This window comes from Loxodonta africana, chromosome 19 (genome assembly GCF_030014295.1).
Source record: "Loxodonta africana isolate mLoxAfr1 chromosome 19, mLoxAfr1.hap2, whole genome shotgun sequence".
NCBI lineage: Eukaryota > Metazoa > Chordata > Mammalia > Proboscidea > Elephantidae > Loxodonta > Loxodonta africana.
This window is the reverse complement of record NC_087360.1, coordinates 69,923,213-69,941,965: the sequence shown is the minus strand read 5'-3', so window position 1 is coordinate 69,941,965 and position 18,753 is coordinate 69,923,213. Positions and strand designations below refer to the sequence as shown.

At 40.3% G+C, this 18,753-nt stretch overlaps 1 protein-coding gene across 7 annotated transcripts in view; it reads left to right on the top strand.

Moving 5' to 3' along the window:
- The window catches only part of RBPMS (RNA binding protein, mRNA processing factor), a 202,537-nt gene that overhangs the window by 72,351 nt on the left and 111,433 nt on the right, over positions 1 to 18,753 (top strand). For all 7 annotated transcript variants that reach the window (XR_010318656.1, XM_064272836.1, XM_064272837.1 and 4 more), the window contains exons 2-4: positions 8,501 to 8,578; positions 11,726 to 11,764; positions 13,008 to 13,070. Coding sequence is in view for 6 of the 7 variants with exons in the window: in XM_064272836.1 (XP_064128906.1) it covers positions 8,501 to 8,578; positions 11,726 to 11,764; positions 13,008 to 13,070 (180 nt within the window). In the remaining variant the exon portion in view is untranslated. The remainder of the gene's footprint in view (positions 1 to 8,500; positions 8,579 to 11,725; positions 11,765 to 13,007; positions 13,071 to 18,753) is intronic.

The following is an 18,753-nucleotide window of genomic DNA, read 5'->3' as shown; positions in this document are numbered from 1 at the left end:
AAATATGCAGGCAATTAGTGAGTTTGAGTTTAGGCATCTTATCAAAAAACTTTTTGTGGATTATTCACTTATATTTGTTGAAATTGGACTTATATATGCATGTTTTTTTATCATGAATTGAAATGTGAGTGATTTTACCAGTAAATATTTTTACACCTATATTGATACTTTCAGTCTTTGTTGATGGGTCTATATATAGTCTTGAATTCTTTGTTTTCTGTTTTTTTTTTATTCTGTGTTCTAGACTATGGCTTTCCATTTTTCTCCTTTATTTCTGATTTTTTTTGGGGGGGAGGAGGTCTCATTTCTCTTTTTCTCCATCTCTACATTTCTGTCTCTCACAGTGCTAATCTATTCTGCCTTTTGCCACGTATGAGTATCTGTTATTTGTTGTTGGGGTAACCATTGACATGGCTGTTATTGGGAAATGTGGTCATCTCATTTTGCTTGCCATATGGTTACCAGAGCTGTTGACAAGCAGCCACTGATTACCTCCTATGAATACACAATGTTATTCTGTAGATTTCTGAAATCAGTCAACAAATATTGATTGCATGTGGCTGTGATGCTGAACAGGTTTTAGCGAAGCTTCCAGACTAAAGTGGACGAGGAAGAAAGGCCTGGTGATCTGCTTCCAAAAATCAGCCAGTGAAAAACCCTGTGAGTCACAATGATCTGATCTGCAACCGATCATGGGGCCTGCACAAGAGTGGACAGTGTTTTGCTTCATCATGCATGAGGTTGCCATGAGTCAGGGTCCAACCTGATGGCAGCTAACCACTACAATCACTCTGCTTAGGATTGTGCTGCTGCTGCTGTTAGCTGTCATCGAGTCAATTCTGACTCCTGGTGACCACATATATGCAGAGTAGAACTGCTCCATAGGGTTTTCAAGGCCTTAACCTTTCAGAAGCAGATCACCAGGCTGTCCACTACCAAAAAAGAGCCTTCAAACTCTGAAACGCAATTGGACATAGTTTATCTGTGAATCCACCTGTGCGTTTCAAAGAATGATTACTCCAGAAGAGTGATTCAAACATACAGCACATTTGAAAGCTTTTTTTGGAGTCTACATTTATATGTTTAGGAACATGGGTAGATGGAGAGAAAACTTACAGAGGGATAGCTTAACGTAGACACACCCTCATAGAATTTACTCATTAGAGTGTCTCAAATAAGTGACTGTATATGATTACTCATGAGTCATTAGAAAATGAGAAATTGCCTTACCCAATCCTGTGAATTTAAGAAGAACCTCAAGAGGTCAGCTAAGAGCAGCTAAAACATAACACAAAAAATGCCCACAGCCATTGGATGCTGTGCTGTTTACTGGATGTGGCTTGTGGCTGAAAAGTATGTGTGATTATTCTCTGCGAGGTACTGAAATTAATCATTTGTCTCTTGGTTTTTGTTTTTATGTCTAGATTATATTCAGAATAACGTATATGTGCTTCATTAAATTGAGGGCTTCTCCATTTCAAGGCCTATTCCTGGTCTTTCTATCCAGGAGGTTTAAGAATGAATGACACAGTGACTTTTCTTATTGAACTGGAGCCTTAACCCCAAAGCCAGTCACTGAAATGTAGCTTGTCCTTCCCAGTGGGAGCTGGCAGTGCCATTTAAGAACACATGGCCTGTTTTATCCAAAATGTATTGTGGCCTTTGAAGGAACGCTAGATAATGACCGAGCCGGGAAGACCCTTGCACTTGTTTTTCAACACAGGACGATTTCTACTAGCATTTATTCTTTGAGGCCTATTGGGGTAAAAATGATGTTGGAGGTACTTCTACAGAATCCATTAGAGCCCCTTTGGGACAGAGCTATCAGCAGCTTCATCTCTTGAATTTCTATGAGTTGTGTCCTTGACTGAGAAATGTGTTTCCCCATGTGTCTGATAAAGTAAACATCTGTGGCTGCTGAAGGCATAGTTCCAGGCACATCTGTGTCCGTACACACTGCTGGTAAATGAAGGGCTGCCCTAGATGAGGATTTGACCTGCTGTGAAGTTCATTTGGCATCATTTGTTTGTTCTTTTTTGGGAACAGTTTTTCACGAGTGTCTGATGATGGAGAAACCCAGCTTTGCTATCTAATGGTTCAGATATCAAGTATGGTGATGATGAGAAGACTAGAGAGACTAGAATGTTCTTAAATACCCATGTGTTTCTAGTCCCTAGTCATTACAGAAAAGCATGGATTGGCTGTTGAGAAAGAGTAATTTTTTCCATTCCTTTTCCATGATTTCTTTTAAAAATTGTCTTCCCTTCCCTTGTTAGTCTTTCTGTTCTGTCAGAGGAGAGTTTCTCTTCAGTGAGAGAAGAAATATCCTGTCAGGTTTCTGAGACAGTAGTGGGCTTAACTGGATCCCAGGAAATGGACGTCTCATGTCCATCTGTAACTGAAATGCCAAACATCTTAGTTGCCTCAGATTTGATCAAACAGTTGTTTTGAGCCTTTTGGCACCTGTGGGTGAGTGGTAAACTTGGGTCTAAAAGGATCTCAATTTTTTTTTTTTTTAATGCGTAATAGTTTATTATTGAGACACTGGAAACCCTGGTAGCATAGTGGTTAAGAGCTATGGCTGCTAACCAAAAGGTTGGCAGTTTGAATCCACCAGGTGGTCCTTGGAGACCCTATGGAGCAGTTCTACTCTGTCCTATAGGGTCGCTATGTATGAGTCATAATCGACTTGACAGCAATGGGTTTGGTTTTTTTGGTTTATTGAGCCACTAAGATAAGAATCTCACTTTTCATTCTGATTTCCATAAGATTTTCTGTCATACACTTTATAATTTTTTATTCATATAAAAAATGATAATTTTTTTTTAGTTTCCTAAAGAAAGAAAGGTAATTTCCTGAATCCAGGCAGTCATCAACCTAACCAAAGAAAACAAACTTAGAGTATATAATACATGCTTATTATAGAAGGATGGAAAAGAAGGTAATAGAAAACATTAGATTCACTTATTATTCCACCACTCAGGGCTGAACTATTTAAATATAAACATTTTGGTGTATACCCTGTAAGACTTTTTTCCATCTGCAAATATATATGTACCTTGGCTGTTCGTTTTACAGAATGAAAATGCATATTGTTCTCTCAGACATCATTTTTATTGGCTGCATCATATTCCATTATATGGACTTAAAAAAAAAAAGTGTTGCCATTGAGTTGATTCCCACTCCTAGCGACCCTGCAGGACAGAGTAGAGCTGCCCCCATAGGGTTTCCAAGAAGCGCCTGGTGGATTCAAACTGCCACCCTTTTGGTTAGCAGCCATAGCTCTTAACCACTATGCTACCAGGGTTTTCTGTATGGACTTAGATGAAGCTTAATTTATATTAAGTAATCTTTTGTTGATCACCCCTAGATTTTTAATTAATTTTGTTGGTAAATTGTTTTGATTTCCAAGTTTGTAAAGCCTTTTTCTTTAAAACAATGCTATACACCGTAGCTTATTTCCTAGGTAAACTCCCCAAAACCTAATTGATACCTATCACATAGGTAAGCTGCACTGCTGGACAAATGATACCAAACAGAACTTGCTTATATTATTTCCATGGCACCCTCTGTAATCTAGTCAGCACCTGGCATAGTGTCAGGCACGTAATGGGCACTCAACAAAAACCGGGTTGTCCTGGTCAAAGTGGAACAGACTGTGTTCACCTCCTAGGCTATGGAAGAGGGTTTTGGGAGGTAGACTGGGCACACTAGATAGTAGGATTCCCTCATGGTCTATGTCTTTGGCAGCTGTTGGAAATTCAGCTTTAGCAGCCTTGATAAGGAAACAGTCTTTGTCAGTGGCGAAGATGGTGGACAAGAGGGGGAACGTAGGCCTCAGAAAGAGGCGTTGGGAGCTCTTCTAATAAAAAGAGTACTAAATAAGGTGTTCAGAGGACATAGCAATCCAAATGTTCCTGAACCGAGTCACAAAGCTTCAAAATAATATGAAGCAAAAATTGACACAATCGCAAGGCGAAATCTACAATTATAGTTAGAGATTTCAATACGTGCCTTTCAATAATTGATAGAAATTGTAGGAATGAAATCAGTAAAGATTTGAACAACAAATTTGACCCGGTTGACATTTATTGAACATTCCACCCAACAACAGCGGAACATACATTTAAGTGCACACAGAACACTTACCATGTTCTGGGCTGTAAAACAAGTCTCAATAACTTTAAAAGGATTTGAGTCATACAAGCTATGTCTCATACTGCAATGAAATTATATTAGAAATCAATTACAAAGAGATAGCTGGGAAGTCCTCAGATAACTTGGAAACTAAATAAAGTATTTCTAAGTAACCCATGGGTCAAGGGAAAAATCAAACGGGAAATGAGAAAGCATTTTGACTGAATGAGAATAAAAGCACAGCATACTAAAACTTGTGGGAATGTCACGAAAAGTGGTAGCTAATGGTAAATGTATATAGCTCTATATAGAAAGAAAGGAAAAAAAAAATCTCAGTTATATCAATGTCTTCCTGAACTACTAGAAAAAGAAGAGCAAATTAAACCCAAGGAGAGCAGCAGAAAAAAAAAAAAAATCTGAGCAGAAATCAATGAGCTTAGAAAACAGAAAAACCACAGAAAATGGATGAAACCAAACGCTGATTCTTTGAAAAGATCAACAAAATTGATAAACCTCGAGCCAGGATGGTCAGTAGGGAGAGAAGTGATGGACAACTTTATGCCAATAATTTCGGGAGCTTAGATGAAATGGACAAACTCCTTGGAAAACACAAACTACCAAAGCTCATTCAAGATGAGGTAGATAACCTAAATAGCACTGTATCTATTAAAAGAAATTGAATTGTAGTTAAAATCTTTCTTTCCCACAAAGAAAACTCCATGCCTATGTGAGTTCATTAGCAAATCCTACCAAACATTTAAAGAAAAAATAATACCAATTATACTTAAATTCTTCCAGAAAATTGAAGAAGGGAGAATATTTCCCAACTCATTCTACAAGGCCAACATTACTCTGATATCAAAAACAAAGACATTACAAGGAAAGGAAACAATGGACCAATATCCCTTATGAAGATAGATGCAAAAATTCCAAACAAAATTTTAGCAAATTCGGTCTTTAAAATGATAATACATCCTCACCATCTGGGATTTATCCCAGGAATGCAAGGTTGGTCTGATACTTCAAAATGAACCAGTGAAATTCACTGTATTATAAAAATATTTTTGAAGCATTTAAAAAGATGTTCACCATCATTAGTCACTTGGGAAATGAAAATTAAAACCACAGTGAGATACCACGCTTGTCAGAATGACTGAAACTTAAAAGACTGACCATACTAAACGTTGGCAAGGATGTAGAGGGACTGGAACTCTTATATACTCCGGATGAGAATGTAAATTGGTGCCGCCACTTTAAAAGCCAGTTTGTCAGTTTCTTAAATAGTATATGTATTATATGATTAAGCCACTCCACTCCTAGGTCTTTATCCAAGGAAAAAGAAAATACGTATCTATACAAAGACTTCAATGTTCATGCTGATGTAAATGTTCGTGGAAGTTTTATTCCTAAAAGCCAAACACTAGGCACAACTCAGTGTCCTTCAACAGTTGAATGGATGAACAAACTGTGGTGTGTCCATACAACACAATACTGCTCATTAATCGAAAGGAATGTAGTACTGATACATGCATTAATATAGGTGAATCTCAAAATAATTATGCTAAGTGAAAGAATCCAGATCTAAAAGGGTACATAGTCTATGATTCCATTTATATAGAACTTCAGAACATACGGACTTATCTATAGTGACAGAAAGCATGTCATTGGTTTTCTGGAGATGGGAGAAAGCATTAAAGGGGGATGAAGAAACTTTTGGAGGTGATGGATGTGTTCCTTATCTTGGCATTCGGAATCCTGGGGCTCTTCACATCATTATGGAGTCCCTAGGTGGTACCATTGGACGATCACTCGACTACTAACCAAAAGGTTGGCGGTTTGAACCTACCCAGAGGTGCCTCAGGAAAAATGACCTGGTGATCTTCTGAAAAGTCACAGCATTCAAAATCTCGTGGAGCACGGTTCTACTCTGCATACATGGTGTCGCCATGAGTTGGAATCAAGGGCAACTGTTGTTACTGTTACATCATCATTTAATGTTGTTGTGTGCTGTGGGGTCAATTTCAACTCACGGCGACACTATATGACAGAGTAGAGCTGCCCCATAGGGTTTCCTAGGCTGTAATCCTTACAGGGAAACCCTGGTAGCATAGTGGTTAAGTACTACAGCTGCTAACCAAAAGGTCAGCAGTTCAGATCCACCAGGTGCTCCTTGGAAACTCTATGGGGCAGTTCCACTCTGTCCTACAGGGTCCCTGTGAGTCAGAATCGACTCGATGGCAATGGGTCTGGGTTTTTGTTTTTTAAATCTTTACAGGAGCAGATCACCAGGTCTTTTTTTTCTCCCGGATCCACTGGTGGTTTCAAAGCACTGACCTTTTGGTTAGCGGCCGAGCAAGTGCTTAATCATTGCATCACATAGTGCTTATTAAACACCTACATACACATGGCATGACGTTTTGCTGTGTACTGTGCTTAAAGGGACTTGCTTGCTGATTTGTGCTTCTGTGCTAGTAGCACCGGTGCGAAGTGTTAGGGAGCTAGAGGACACCCTTGCTATTTCTCACTAAGGAAAAAGTCTTCCCATATTTTACACACGGTTAACAATTGATCATTCAAATTTTCTTTCAGTAGCAGCATGATTTCTGATGAGGAAAGTCATGTTGTATCACCAGGAGTGGAGAAGGGGACTAGAAAGTGTGGAATTCAATAGTTAACTCCTTGCCTGTTGAATTAAGACTGAATTCCTAGCCAGTGACTTTTTCTGTCCTCTGTGGTTTTGACCCTAAGCTACCTGGTCAGTTTTGGTTCACCCTTCCCCTCTCCCCTGAATCTCTGCAGGAAACCACACCTCCAGTCAGCTGTCTGCGCACCCCGCCCCCACAATCCACCGGGCCACCCCACTTCACTGCCTCCACTAATGCTTTTCTATGCCTGTGATTCTCACCCACCCCATCTCACCTTTATCTTTATCTGCTAAGATGCTACCCTGTCTTTATCTAGTAAAATGCTACCCATCCTTTAAATTCTCATTCAGATGCTAGCATGACTTCCACTCCTGCAGCCAGAACTGTGCCATCTGCCTTCTGCATTTTAGTACACACTGAGCACATGGTGTGCACCCTGTTTCTCCAATTACAGATGTTTACATGTGTCTCGTATGACTTTTATTAGTGGCACCTAGCCAGGCACCTTGGAGCCCTGGTGGCACAGTAGTTAAGAGCTCGTCTGCTAACGAAAAGGTTGGCAGTTTGAATCCACCAGCTGCTGCTTGGAAACCCTATGAGGCAGTTCTACTCTGTCCTATAAGGTCGTTGTGAGTCGGAATCGACTTGACAGTAATGGGTTTGGGGTTTTGTTTTTTTTTTTGAGCAGTGCCTTGCACATCGTAGGCATGCATTTTGGTTGTGCTATAGAAGAACCCAACGGGAGCACCCATCAGTGAGGTCTGCTGCTGTTTTAAAATGGACCAGATGCAGAATTAGCCATTTCAGCTACTATTTCAATTCATTTGGATTGTTAACTGTACTTGTACATTTATTAAAACTACTGTTATTATTCACACCAAATGAGGGAAGCCGTTACAAGCAGGAGAAGGCAAAATTTGTTTCCATTTTGTTTTTGAGGCATGTTATATGGTCATATAAATAGTTAGGGTAAAATTGCATTTTTTTCTGAAGCTAGTATTTAAATTATACGGAACCCCCACACATTTTCAGAACCGGACAATGGCTATTGGGAAAAGGAGGTCAATATGTAAAATTTAAATTGTTGTTAGTTGCTGTCCAGGTGACATTATATAATAGAGCAAAACATTGCCCAGCCCTGTGCCATCTTCTTGATCCTTGGTATGTGTGAGTCTGTTGTTGGAGTTACTGTGTAGTGCCCTCTAACCTAGGAGGCATGTCATCTGGCACTATATCAAACAGTAATTCCATTGTGATTCATAGGGTTTTCATTGACTAATTTTTGTAAGCAGATCGCCAGGTCTTCCTAGTCTGTCTTAGTCTGGAAGCTTTGCTGAAACCTGTCTGCTGTGGGTGACCCTGCTGCTATTTGAGATATTGGTGGTATAGGTTCCAGCATTCTAGCAATACAGACGCCACCACAGTACAACAAAATCATAGACTGCTGGTGGAAATTTAAATTAGCTAGTGGTCATTCAGCAGTGGGGTTTTTTTTTTTTTTTGGTGGTTGTTGTTAGTGGTCATTCACTCTGAATAATCCACATAGAAAATTGGCTTAATGGCAGCTTAATATTAGAATGTTTGTTATCACGGAAACTGCTTGAGTTAGGTGTAGGAGTCATGGAATATTTGGAGAAACGTGTTTATTGAGATTTCAGATGACAGTTATTCTTTGGATTGTCCACTCTCTTGACTGCTTCTCAATTTTATTTTTACAGGTCCGGACCCTATTTGTCAGTGGTCTCCCTCTGGATATCAAACCTCGGGAGCTCTACCTGCTTTTCAGACCATTTAAGGTACCTTTACCTATCTTTCAGAAATTGTAAAAGGAAACAAAAAGTCCATGTACCACGTGCTTCATGGGGGTTTTTGGGAGGAAGAAATGAAAGGTTTGAGAAAGCACCTTGTAAAGTGATGTTTTGAAAAGATTAGCGAGTAAGGGAAATGTAATAGCTTAGTTCTAATGTGTAGTCTCACCAATAGACTAAAACTGTCTTTAGTCCTCCAGTGACTCTTATTACTGTGGACGTGAAACTGGGCCCCACTGTCTGTATTCCAGTCAGAATAGCCTCAGCGTCCTCCTCATTTATCTTACTGCAATTGGGGCTGTGCTTCTGAGTACAGATCACCCACAACATTATAAATTACTTAAAAAGTATTTACATAGCCGTTGCAATAACATAGGTCAAGCCCTATACCTAGGAGGCTTCCTTCTTAGTTGAAATAGTGCTGTTAATACTATTCTTTGGAGACATAATAGGTTAAATAGGCTTTTATGAACTGCCCCAGCCACTATTATTTTTACCATGGGAAAAAGCGTCCTTAAGTTTCAAACAAAGTAGAAACGAAATTTTAGAGAATGTCTTGGTTTGAATTGAGGGGACTTTTTCCTGGTGCTTAGTGAAATACTGAACATAGCTGTTTGTCCATGGTAACTATGGAAATAAAATAACTTTTGGGATTCTTAATGTTGATGAGATTGAAAACTTAACAGGAAGTTGGCATAAGCTGAAATAACTCTGCCACCAAGGAGCAGCCTTGAAGGTTAGCCTTTGGAGAAAAGGAGTAAGCTGGGAAGGGGCAGAATGTGGACCTGGGAGGCGTGAACTCAGGGCCTATGCCTGGGACAGCTGAGCTGGTCAGTGTGGGCATGTTGGCAGCACTTCATTACAGGGGCCACACTTAGGACTAGGTGATGGGCCATTTTAATTTCTGGTTAAAAAGCCATCCTGGTTGAAGCTGGACCCTAGCCAGAGGCAGGACAGCTGGAGGGACAGGATCTAGTTCAGGAAGAAGAGGAAGTAGGGTGTAGCAGCTGAAAACACCTGGGTGGAGGATGCCAGTTACAACTGATAGAGATAGAGTCTGGTTTATGTGCCAAGAAGGCGCCCTCTAATATGGGACATAACTCCCCTCTGACAATGTCCCCCGAATGTAACAATAATGATGCCAACACGGGACAGCAAAGTGGTTGGACATCAGCTTAGCTGACAGAAAGTGGAAAAGGAAGAAGTGTTGTGGAGAGAATGTCAGCTTTATAGGATTTTCTGCGTTTTCTCTACTGGCTAGTGGTTTTTACTATCTTTTTTTGTAGGATGATGACTTTTTAAGCTGATTGAGCTTCCTAACAGAAAAGTTACTGCTATGTTTTTGTATTTATAAAGAAAAAGAGAGCCAGCAAGCAAGCCCCTTATACGAATTATCTAATGTAGTTCTTGCCACAATCCTTTAAAGTAGGTTAGCCCCATTTTTTTTTTTTTTTCAGTGAGGAAAATTAAACTTGGAGCAATTAAAAGAATAAGTTTTGCTCAAGTTTACAATGTGTAATAAATGGTAGAGCCAGGATTCAGACCCTAGCAATCTGACTGTCTTGTTCCTGCTCTAAACTATTAGCATTAAGGTGTACTGCTTCTCTGTTTGGGGCTTGAGAAGTAATATATCCCAAATGAGTCTGTATATTTCACTGGAGTGAAATATACATTTGTCCTTTGCCTCTGAGGCCCTCGGGGTGTTTAAATCTCCGGGTTTTTTCAGAAGAGAGCACTTTGAAAAAGGAGGAGGCAGGGCTGTGAATCATGACCTCTTTGGCCAGAAGAGCTCAAGGCCTTTGAGGTAAAATGTTTACAGCAGCTAATTGGTTACGTAGAGTTCTCTGCCAGAAAGATACGAAGATGAATCAATCCCAACATCCTGTTCACAAACCCCAGTGTGAAAGTCAGGACCCTAGGACATTCCTAACGACTCTCTTTTAATTAAAGTCCCTGGAGGCTGACCCTGGTCTGCAAACCTGCCTTCACACTGATAGGCGCAGTGGTCAATCATGTCAAGTGATGTTTTTCCCCCTCTGTGTCATCCATCAGTGTGAGCCACCAGCCATTGATTACTTTTAGAAATAGACTTGACATTCTTATCCTGAGGAGCTGGGGTGGGTACGAGGAGTGTTTCCATTTTCCTTGAGGAGGAGCAGGGAATTTTTACATGTCCCAATCAGAATACCAGCCTGAAAACTGGCAGCTTCATTAACGAAGAAAAAGAATCCACAAAATTCCGGCTCACTTCTTGCCTGGCCTCCCCTGGCAATTTTGAATTGTTGCTAAATAGGTTGTACCTAGTGTGTTCCTAGGAGCCTTAGTGGTGCCATGGTTGAGTGCTCAGCTACTAACAGAACAATTGGCGATTCAAACGCACCAGGCTCTCCATGGGAGAAAGATGTGGCAGTCTGCTTCTGTAAAGATCACAGCTTTGGAAGGCACTGGGGGCAGTTCTGCTCTGTCCTGTAGGGGGTTTCTATGAGTCAGAATCAACCTGTTGGCAGCGAGTTTGGTTTTTTAGTATGTTCTTAATGTTTCATTGTTGTTTTACAGCGAATGTATGACCAAGTCATCACAGCGTCTCACCTTCTCATCCTTATTAAATCAATCCCATTCTTTGTCCTAGTTCTACAAAATCCCTATTCTTATCTGCTGGAGACAGTCATTGTTTTTCTACCATTGCATAACTTCATGAAAAAATAAAAAGAGGAGACACATAAATACATGAATTTCAGGCCTTTATTTTTTTAGGCTCTGAGTATACAAACCTATTAGAAGTCTATGTCCAAATATAAATCCATTGCCATCGAGTCGATTCCGACTCACAGCCACCCTGTAGTACAGAGTAGAACTGCCTCTTAGGGTTTCCAAGGAGCAGCTGGTGGATTTGAACCGTCGACCATTTCGTCAGTAGCCTGAGCTCTTAACCACTGTGCCACCAGGGCTCCGTGTCTAAAAAAAAATGTGTAGCTTTAGCTATATATGTATTTGCTTTCCAGTTAACCTAAAAGGCATTTGTCAGGAGAATAAAATAGATATTCAAAAAGGGACTCTCTTACTTGAGCAGTATAGTATTAGAGTTATTTTCTTCCCCTAGAACTCATTGGCTAAACTTGCTATTTTTATTTTCAGGGCTATGAGGGTTCTCTTATAAAGCTCACGTCTAAGCAGGTAAGAATCTCAGACTTGGGTATAAATTATCTCTTTATTAAGTTTGAATCATCTTTCTTCAGGAACGTTACTAGGACCCAATATTTTTCATTTCCATTAAGATTTAATTTTTGCTGTTGCTTTAAAACTATGGGGTGAGATCAGTTAGGCATTAGCACAGGAAAGTGATTCATAAATCATTGTCTCCAGCTAGAATGTTCGAGACTGTCCCCAGGGGAGATAACCACAGTGTACCCAGCTCTGAACCAGCTTGAAAAAAAGATCACGGTTATACTGGAATTGGTTGTATATTCAAAGGAAATAATGAATTATCATCCAAACTCACTTTTATTTACTTTTTTTTTTTTTTTTTATAAGGTCAAACAGGCCACCTTTAACAGTCGATAGAGTATCAGATGATGAAGAATCATGCTGTCTTTCAGTCCCCTCATATTTATGGGCAGGGTCACAAGTCTAGACTGGAGCTTGGAAGGGGTAGAATGGAGGCAGTCGTCGATGACCCTGATAGTTACTTTAAACTTCCTGAAGATTTTTAGCTATGTGTTTCTTCTTTTTTTTTTTTTCTTTAATCTGAGCACTCAGCCTGCTCAGCCCACTTTGTATCTCAATAAGGAATTCTCTGGTTCATCAGGAATAAGCCATGAGGCAAGCACCCATCTGAACAGCAAAATATGGAGCCCAAAGGGATTATTACCTTTATTTATCTGACGTTATGTCGTGCCTAATTAAATAACTGATTTTTTAAGGCATCCCTTGGGATTTGAGAGGGAAATGTTCACTTGTGATTCTGCTCATCGGTGAGAGAACAGGGCTTTTATTAGTTTGTCATTGTATTCCTTGCACTTACAGTGTACCGAAAGGTGATTCGGTTCTCTTTCCATTTTAAGAGATGAAGAAACTGAGGTACAGTGAATTTGACTTAGGAAAGTAGAGCCTCTCTGACCCAAGTTTTCCTCTGTCCCCTTGTTCACTGCTACTCACCTTCCAACCCCTTCTAGATTTTTTTGTGATTCTACATCCCCAGCTCTGCCCTTGAAGACCCACCCTTACAATCCCTTTGATTCATGTGAGAAATTTGACTAAGCCACTGAGTCATGATTTTTCTGGACTGGCTTTCTTATTTCTACCCATTGCCTGTGGTCGTTTCTTTATCTTAATGCTTCCGTTCGGCATTACCCTTGACACAGAAAAAATAGACACCCCCCTGATTGTTTTTTCTTCGTATTTCTTTTTATCTCCTCAGCCTGTAGGTTTTGTCAGTTTTGACAGTCGCTCAGAAGCAGAAGCTGCAAAGAATGCTTTGAATGTAAGTACTACAATGACGTAATCTTTGGGGGTTTCTTTATGAGGTGGTGGGAAATAATGGAATCTCTTTGGACAGGAAATCAAATGGAAGGAATATGAGCGCTCAACCTAACAGGGAGGGATTCGTCAATTTAATTATCCCTCTAAAGAGCTCTTTCCTAGAATTGTGATCAAATGTGCAAAATATTAAATCACACTTAGCTTTTCTCTGGCTTTTACTGAAATGCTCAAAATATCTGATGATGTAGGGCCCAGAACATCCCACAGTGGTATGCAGCCCTGCGTATGTTCTCCAGAGGAGATGAGAAACTAGCTTAGCCATCACTATACCCTAAATGACAAAGCCCAAGAATAGATCAAAATCTTGGGTTTCCTTATCTCATGAGGTTTTCCTTTTAGGTATGTGTATGTGGCTTTTTTTTTTTTCTGATTGATGCAAAATTTCCATGTAAGACTTTCCCCAAAGACATTCGGCATTGTGATAGAATAACTTACAGTGAACTGTAAGTGAGTAGAGATACCTATATTTGGTTTGTGGGCATCTTGCCTACATGTCTGGGGGCTTCTACTCGTGTCATTAATGATTCCCCTTTGGTCTGTTGAAAAAGTAAACAAGTTACTGTAGTAAGGGGACTAAGCTCAGAGAAGGTGGAAGGAATCCGAATTTAAATCCAGACGCTGAGGACTGATCCTCAGGTGGGGAGTCTCAGTGAAAAGTCTAGCTCCGTCCTGCTCCAGGCGGTTCTCCTGGCATCTATCAGTAAGTGTGGATTAAAGCAGCCAGAGTGTTCAGGGTGCTTCCTGAAAGGCAAGTGGACACTTGACTGGTTATGGAGTGCCTTTGTGTGGGCTTCGGGGAACTTATTGCTGGCCTTTTTGCTATGTGGAGCCTGCTGAAGTTCCTGCCAGCTTCTCCTGAGGGCCTGGACGCTAAGGCAGATCATGCTTAAGAGGGCTGTTGGAGAGACCTGATATTCAGCTGACGCGGAGTCCTGAGGGAATGAAGCCTTTATATGGGTCTGTTTATTTGATAGAATGATATCACACTGTAAAACAGTCTTGAAAGGATTTTAGACTTGGAGAGAAAAAAATGTGCATGATCTCAGAAGAAGTGTTTTGCTTATTATTATTGTTGGCTTTTCAGAAGAAACCTACAGGAACATCTTAGGAACCAAGTGCTCCAAAGAGCTCACAGTTTTTCTGGGCTTGGGCAAATGACCTCTGGTCAGAAAAACTCTGCCTACTCACTGTGTCCCTCTCCCACAGAACAAAACACAAACCAATTGTTTTTTCAGCACCCACAGTACACGCTGTGCGATTCAATATTTTGATATAGAAGTAGTTTTGTGACTTTTTTTTTTGCATTGCATAGATACAATCAGAGTTTTCTCAGTATAACCCTATTTTTAAACTTAAAAATAGAACTGAAATTTCTTTTTGGGTGGTGTTTTCTATTATTCTAACCAGGTGGGCATCTTTCTAAATGGCAGAAATATTCTGGTGCCTTCGAAGTCGTGTTAAATGAAGGGTTGACCGTGCGCTTTTCACTCGTTCTTTTAAAGGATGTAAGAGCAGATGAAGGTTGTTCACAGGGCATGCCCTCATTGCCCTAAGTTGTCTCTTGTGTGTGTGAAGATGTCAGTGACCCACTGTCTGAAGAACAGTGGGCTCTTTAGTGACCTGTCATCTAAGGGAGGCAGAATTCCTAGATAGGTTGATTCCCACCCCCATAACGAAAGTTTATTTTAAATATTTTTAAATGATGATAGCCCTAAGCTGTGTTTTTTAGCCTTGGTAAGCAGAGTACAGTAAACCTAATTCAACTTTTTCCTGGTGCCCGACGGTCATCGTTACTCATATGAGGTATTGAACCATGCTGTAACTAGTGATAACAGTGTTTAAGTGTGTTTGCCCCTATGTCTGCTGACCCCATATCACTGCTTTCTAGTCTTGAGGCCTGGTTTTGGGTTATTCTCCTTGCTCTCAGCTCTCCCTTCTTTTCTCTGGCAGTGGCCTCCCCCCGCACCCCCCGTCATTAATGCTGTTTGCTGTTCACGTATTAATAACTTGGGAAGACCCCGAAGCAAACTGGCCTCGTTCTGTTTGTGTGGGCCTGAGGGTAACGAGCTTGGGCTTTCTGACTCGGGAGTGCAGGGTATTAACTGAGTTCCTGGCTAATAACCTCTGTTGACATTTTTAACATATGTATGGAGTGCTGGTGGTGCAGTGGTTAAGAGCTCAGCTACTAACCAAAAGGTCAGCAGCTCAACTCCCCCGACTGCTACTTGGAAACCCTATGGGAAGTTCTGCTCTGTCCTGTAGGGCTAGTATCAACTTAACAGCAATAGGCTTGGTTTTGTTATATGTATATATACACACACATATATATTTCTAATATTATGTGTAGCAATACTCTGTTCATTAGAAATCTTTTCCTCACTTTAAAGTGAGAGGAATTGAGACCTGGAGAAAGGTGGTTGCCTCATTCAGTCAGCTCAGATGAGAGCTGCAAGTAGAAGTAAGTCTCCTGCAGCTCAGTCCTCTACATTTCAGACAACATCATGCTACTTGCTTGGTCGATGGAATGTAGCTGCGTTTTTCCCCAGTGGAAGTGTTTAATTCACGTTGTCCAAGACAGATGAACATGATAAAGTTTGGTGTGTGAGCACTGATCAGGCTTTCTTCTCTCTGCAGAGGAAATGGGCCATTCCGTGTTTAATCATGAAGCTGACTCTTATCTTCTGTATGACCCAACACAGTATACTCTTTCAGGGCCGTCTTTTCTAATTGAGTTAAAAACATATGATGCTCATAGCCATTATGAAGTTTTCTTTTCTCATGTCATTTGTCCAGGCTTCTTTTTTTTCAGTAATTTAAATTAAAAGCTTCCCTCACAATTCTTTGGGGAAAGTTTAATGTTGTAATATTTTATTTTATTCCACTATTCAGAAATTTAACTCTCAGTCCCTTAAATCCTCTGTATAGAACAGTTCACAGTGTTACAAACCACTTCTCCATCATTGTAGCTTCTTTTCCTATTGTTATTATTATAGGATAATAATACTCTTGGTTATTATGTCTTGGTTACTGATTGGCTCAGTAATTGATATTAATAACTAATCTTTTTCCCAAATGAGTGATTTTTTTTGTTGGGTTTTTTTTTTTTTTGAACAATTTATTATGGTTTGGGTGAATGTTTACAGAGCAAATTGGTTTCGCATTCAACAATCTGTACACATTTTGTTTTGTGACATTACTTGCAGTCCCCTCAATGTGACAGCATTCTACCTACTTCCTCCCTGGGTTCCCTGTTTCCATTCGGCCATCTCCCCTGTCCCTTCCTGCCTTCTGAACTTTTTTTTTTGGTGGGGGGTGGGCGGTGGGGGTTTGCAGATGCTGCCCTTTTGGTCTGGTATGGTTGGTTTTTCTGAGAAGCACATTCCTCATGGGTGTTATTGTTCACTTTATAGGCTTATCTGTTTGGCTGAAAGGTGATCTCGCTTGCGAGTTGGTTCAGTTCCAGGTTTGAAGGGTGTCCAAGGGCCCTAGTCTTGGGAGGACTGATACTTAAGTCCATTTATTTTCTTTTATTTTTGGATGATGGTTCATTCTGTTTGATAATTTTATGAGAAAACATGCTCAGATCAAATTAAGTGGTAACACTGAACTTTTACTACAGGGTTACAGTACTCAAATCTTCTAAAATAAATAACAGCCCATTTTATTTTTATAGCAAAATCTCCCTAATTAGGCTAAAAACAATCCCAACTCAGACTTCCTTTCAGATTATCTGTGGTCCCATTAATCCACATGATTACAAATCCCATCCATTCCTCACCTTGACAGCAAAATATCTGACATTTCTTGCCCTTCACATATATTTGCAATTTCTGGACCAACAATCCTCCATTTTCTCCCCAATGGAAGGGGGAGCTGATAACCCAGAACATCAAATTATTTTTAGAATTGGCTTATAATTTTGGAATGTAAATCAAGGCTCAGCCTGATTTAACAGAAACTCTGATTTGTGGAAATTTTAAAAAGAAACACAGGAAGCGGGGCAGGTCTAATGGTAAACACCCTGAACAGAGGTGGGAATAGACCCTCTCTGCCTTTTCCAGCAACTGTCGGACCCCCAAATGGCCATTGTTGCCTAGCAGAAATCTTGTTTGAATAAATACAAATGATTTGCATTTAACACTTCAGATAAACAGGTACCCAAGGGTCCCTGTTTGTGTTACAGTTCCGGAAGTACATTGTCTATATCAGAGGCTGGGAGTTGCCCATCTAAAGAAGGTTGTGGACTCTTGAGTCTATGTGTTTGGCTGCTATCCCTTCTATTTGGTATCCCCTATTTTAAAAGTTGTTACCGAGTTAGGTTATATCTTATTGTTGTATGCCGTCGAGTTGATTCCGACTCCTAGCGACCCTATAGGACAGAGAACCGCCCCATAGATCTTTCTCGGCCATAGTCTTCACAGCAGCACATCGCCGGGTCTTTTCTCCTGCGGGGAGTAGTTGATAAGTTAGAACTTCTGACCTTTTGGTGTGCAGCCTAGCGCATAACTGTTGCGCCACCGGCGCTCCTTAGGTTATATCTTAGACTCTATTAATAAATTATTACATCAGAACTAGAAACATGATGTAGCTAAAGGTTTTTTTTTTTTTTTTCTAGGCTAACACAGTAATTTGTTTTACCTGGCTGTCTTAGTCATCTAATGCTGATGTAACAGAAATACCACAAGTGGATAGCTTTAATGAAGAAAAATTTATTCTTTCACAGTCTAGTAGGCTACAAGTCCAAATTCAGGGTGCCACCTCCAGAGGAAGGCTTTCTCTTCCTGTTGGCTCTGGAGGAAGGTTCTTGTCATCCACCTTCCCTTGGTCAAGGACCTTCTCAGGTACGGGGTCCAAAGGATATGCTCTGCTCCTGGCCATGCTTTCTTGTTGGTATAAGGTCCCCAACTCTTTGCTTGCTTCCCTTTCCTTTTATCTCTTGTAAGATAAAAGGTGGTGCAGGACACACCCCAGGGAAGCTCCCTTTACTTTGGATCAGGGATGTGACCTTAGTAACGGTGTTATCATCCCACCCTAATCCTCTTTAACATACAATTACAGTCACAAAATGGAGGACAACCACACAATACTGGGAATCGTGGCCTAACCAAGTTGACACATATTTTGTGGGGAGGACACAATTCAACCCATGACACTGGCCAAGAGAGAAATAAATGTATACATCTCAATTGCTTTGAAAAAATTCATGCATAGGTTAGGATTAGGTATGTTTATGTGTTCTTCTGCATGATGGTGTTCTTCTCATTCTCTCTTCCTCTCAAACCACCCCAAGTTCAATGTGCTCTTAATAAATACTTTTTGACTGATTTTAATGGCAGATTGTTTCCCGATGTATCATCAAATTCACAATTCTTAGCCCTTTCTCTGCCTAACCATTTGATTTCTTTTGGAATCTCACCTGACTTAAAATATTGTTTCTTTTACCAGGTAGCAGTGACATTTCTTTTCTGGGATGATAGATCTAGTTAATGGAAGTATGTTATCCTTAAATGGTTTACTTTACCTGTTAATAAATAGCAGATGGAGGAAAAACCCAACTGTTGGATGATTCGTTTAATGAGACTTATGTGTCGTATTCTTTTATATATAGCAGGGAAGAAGCGAAG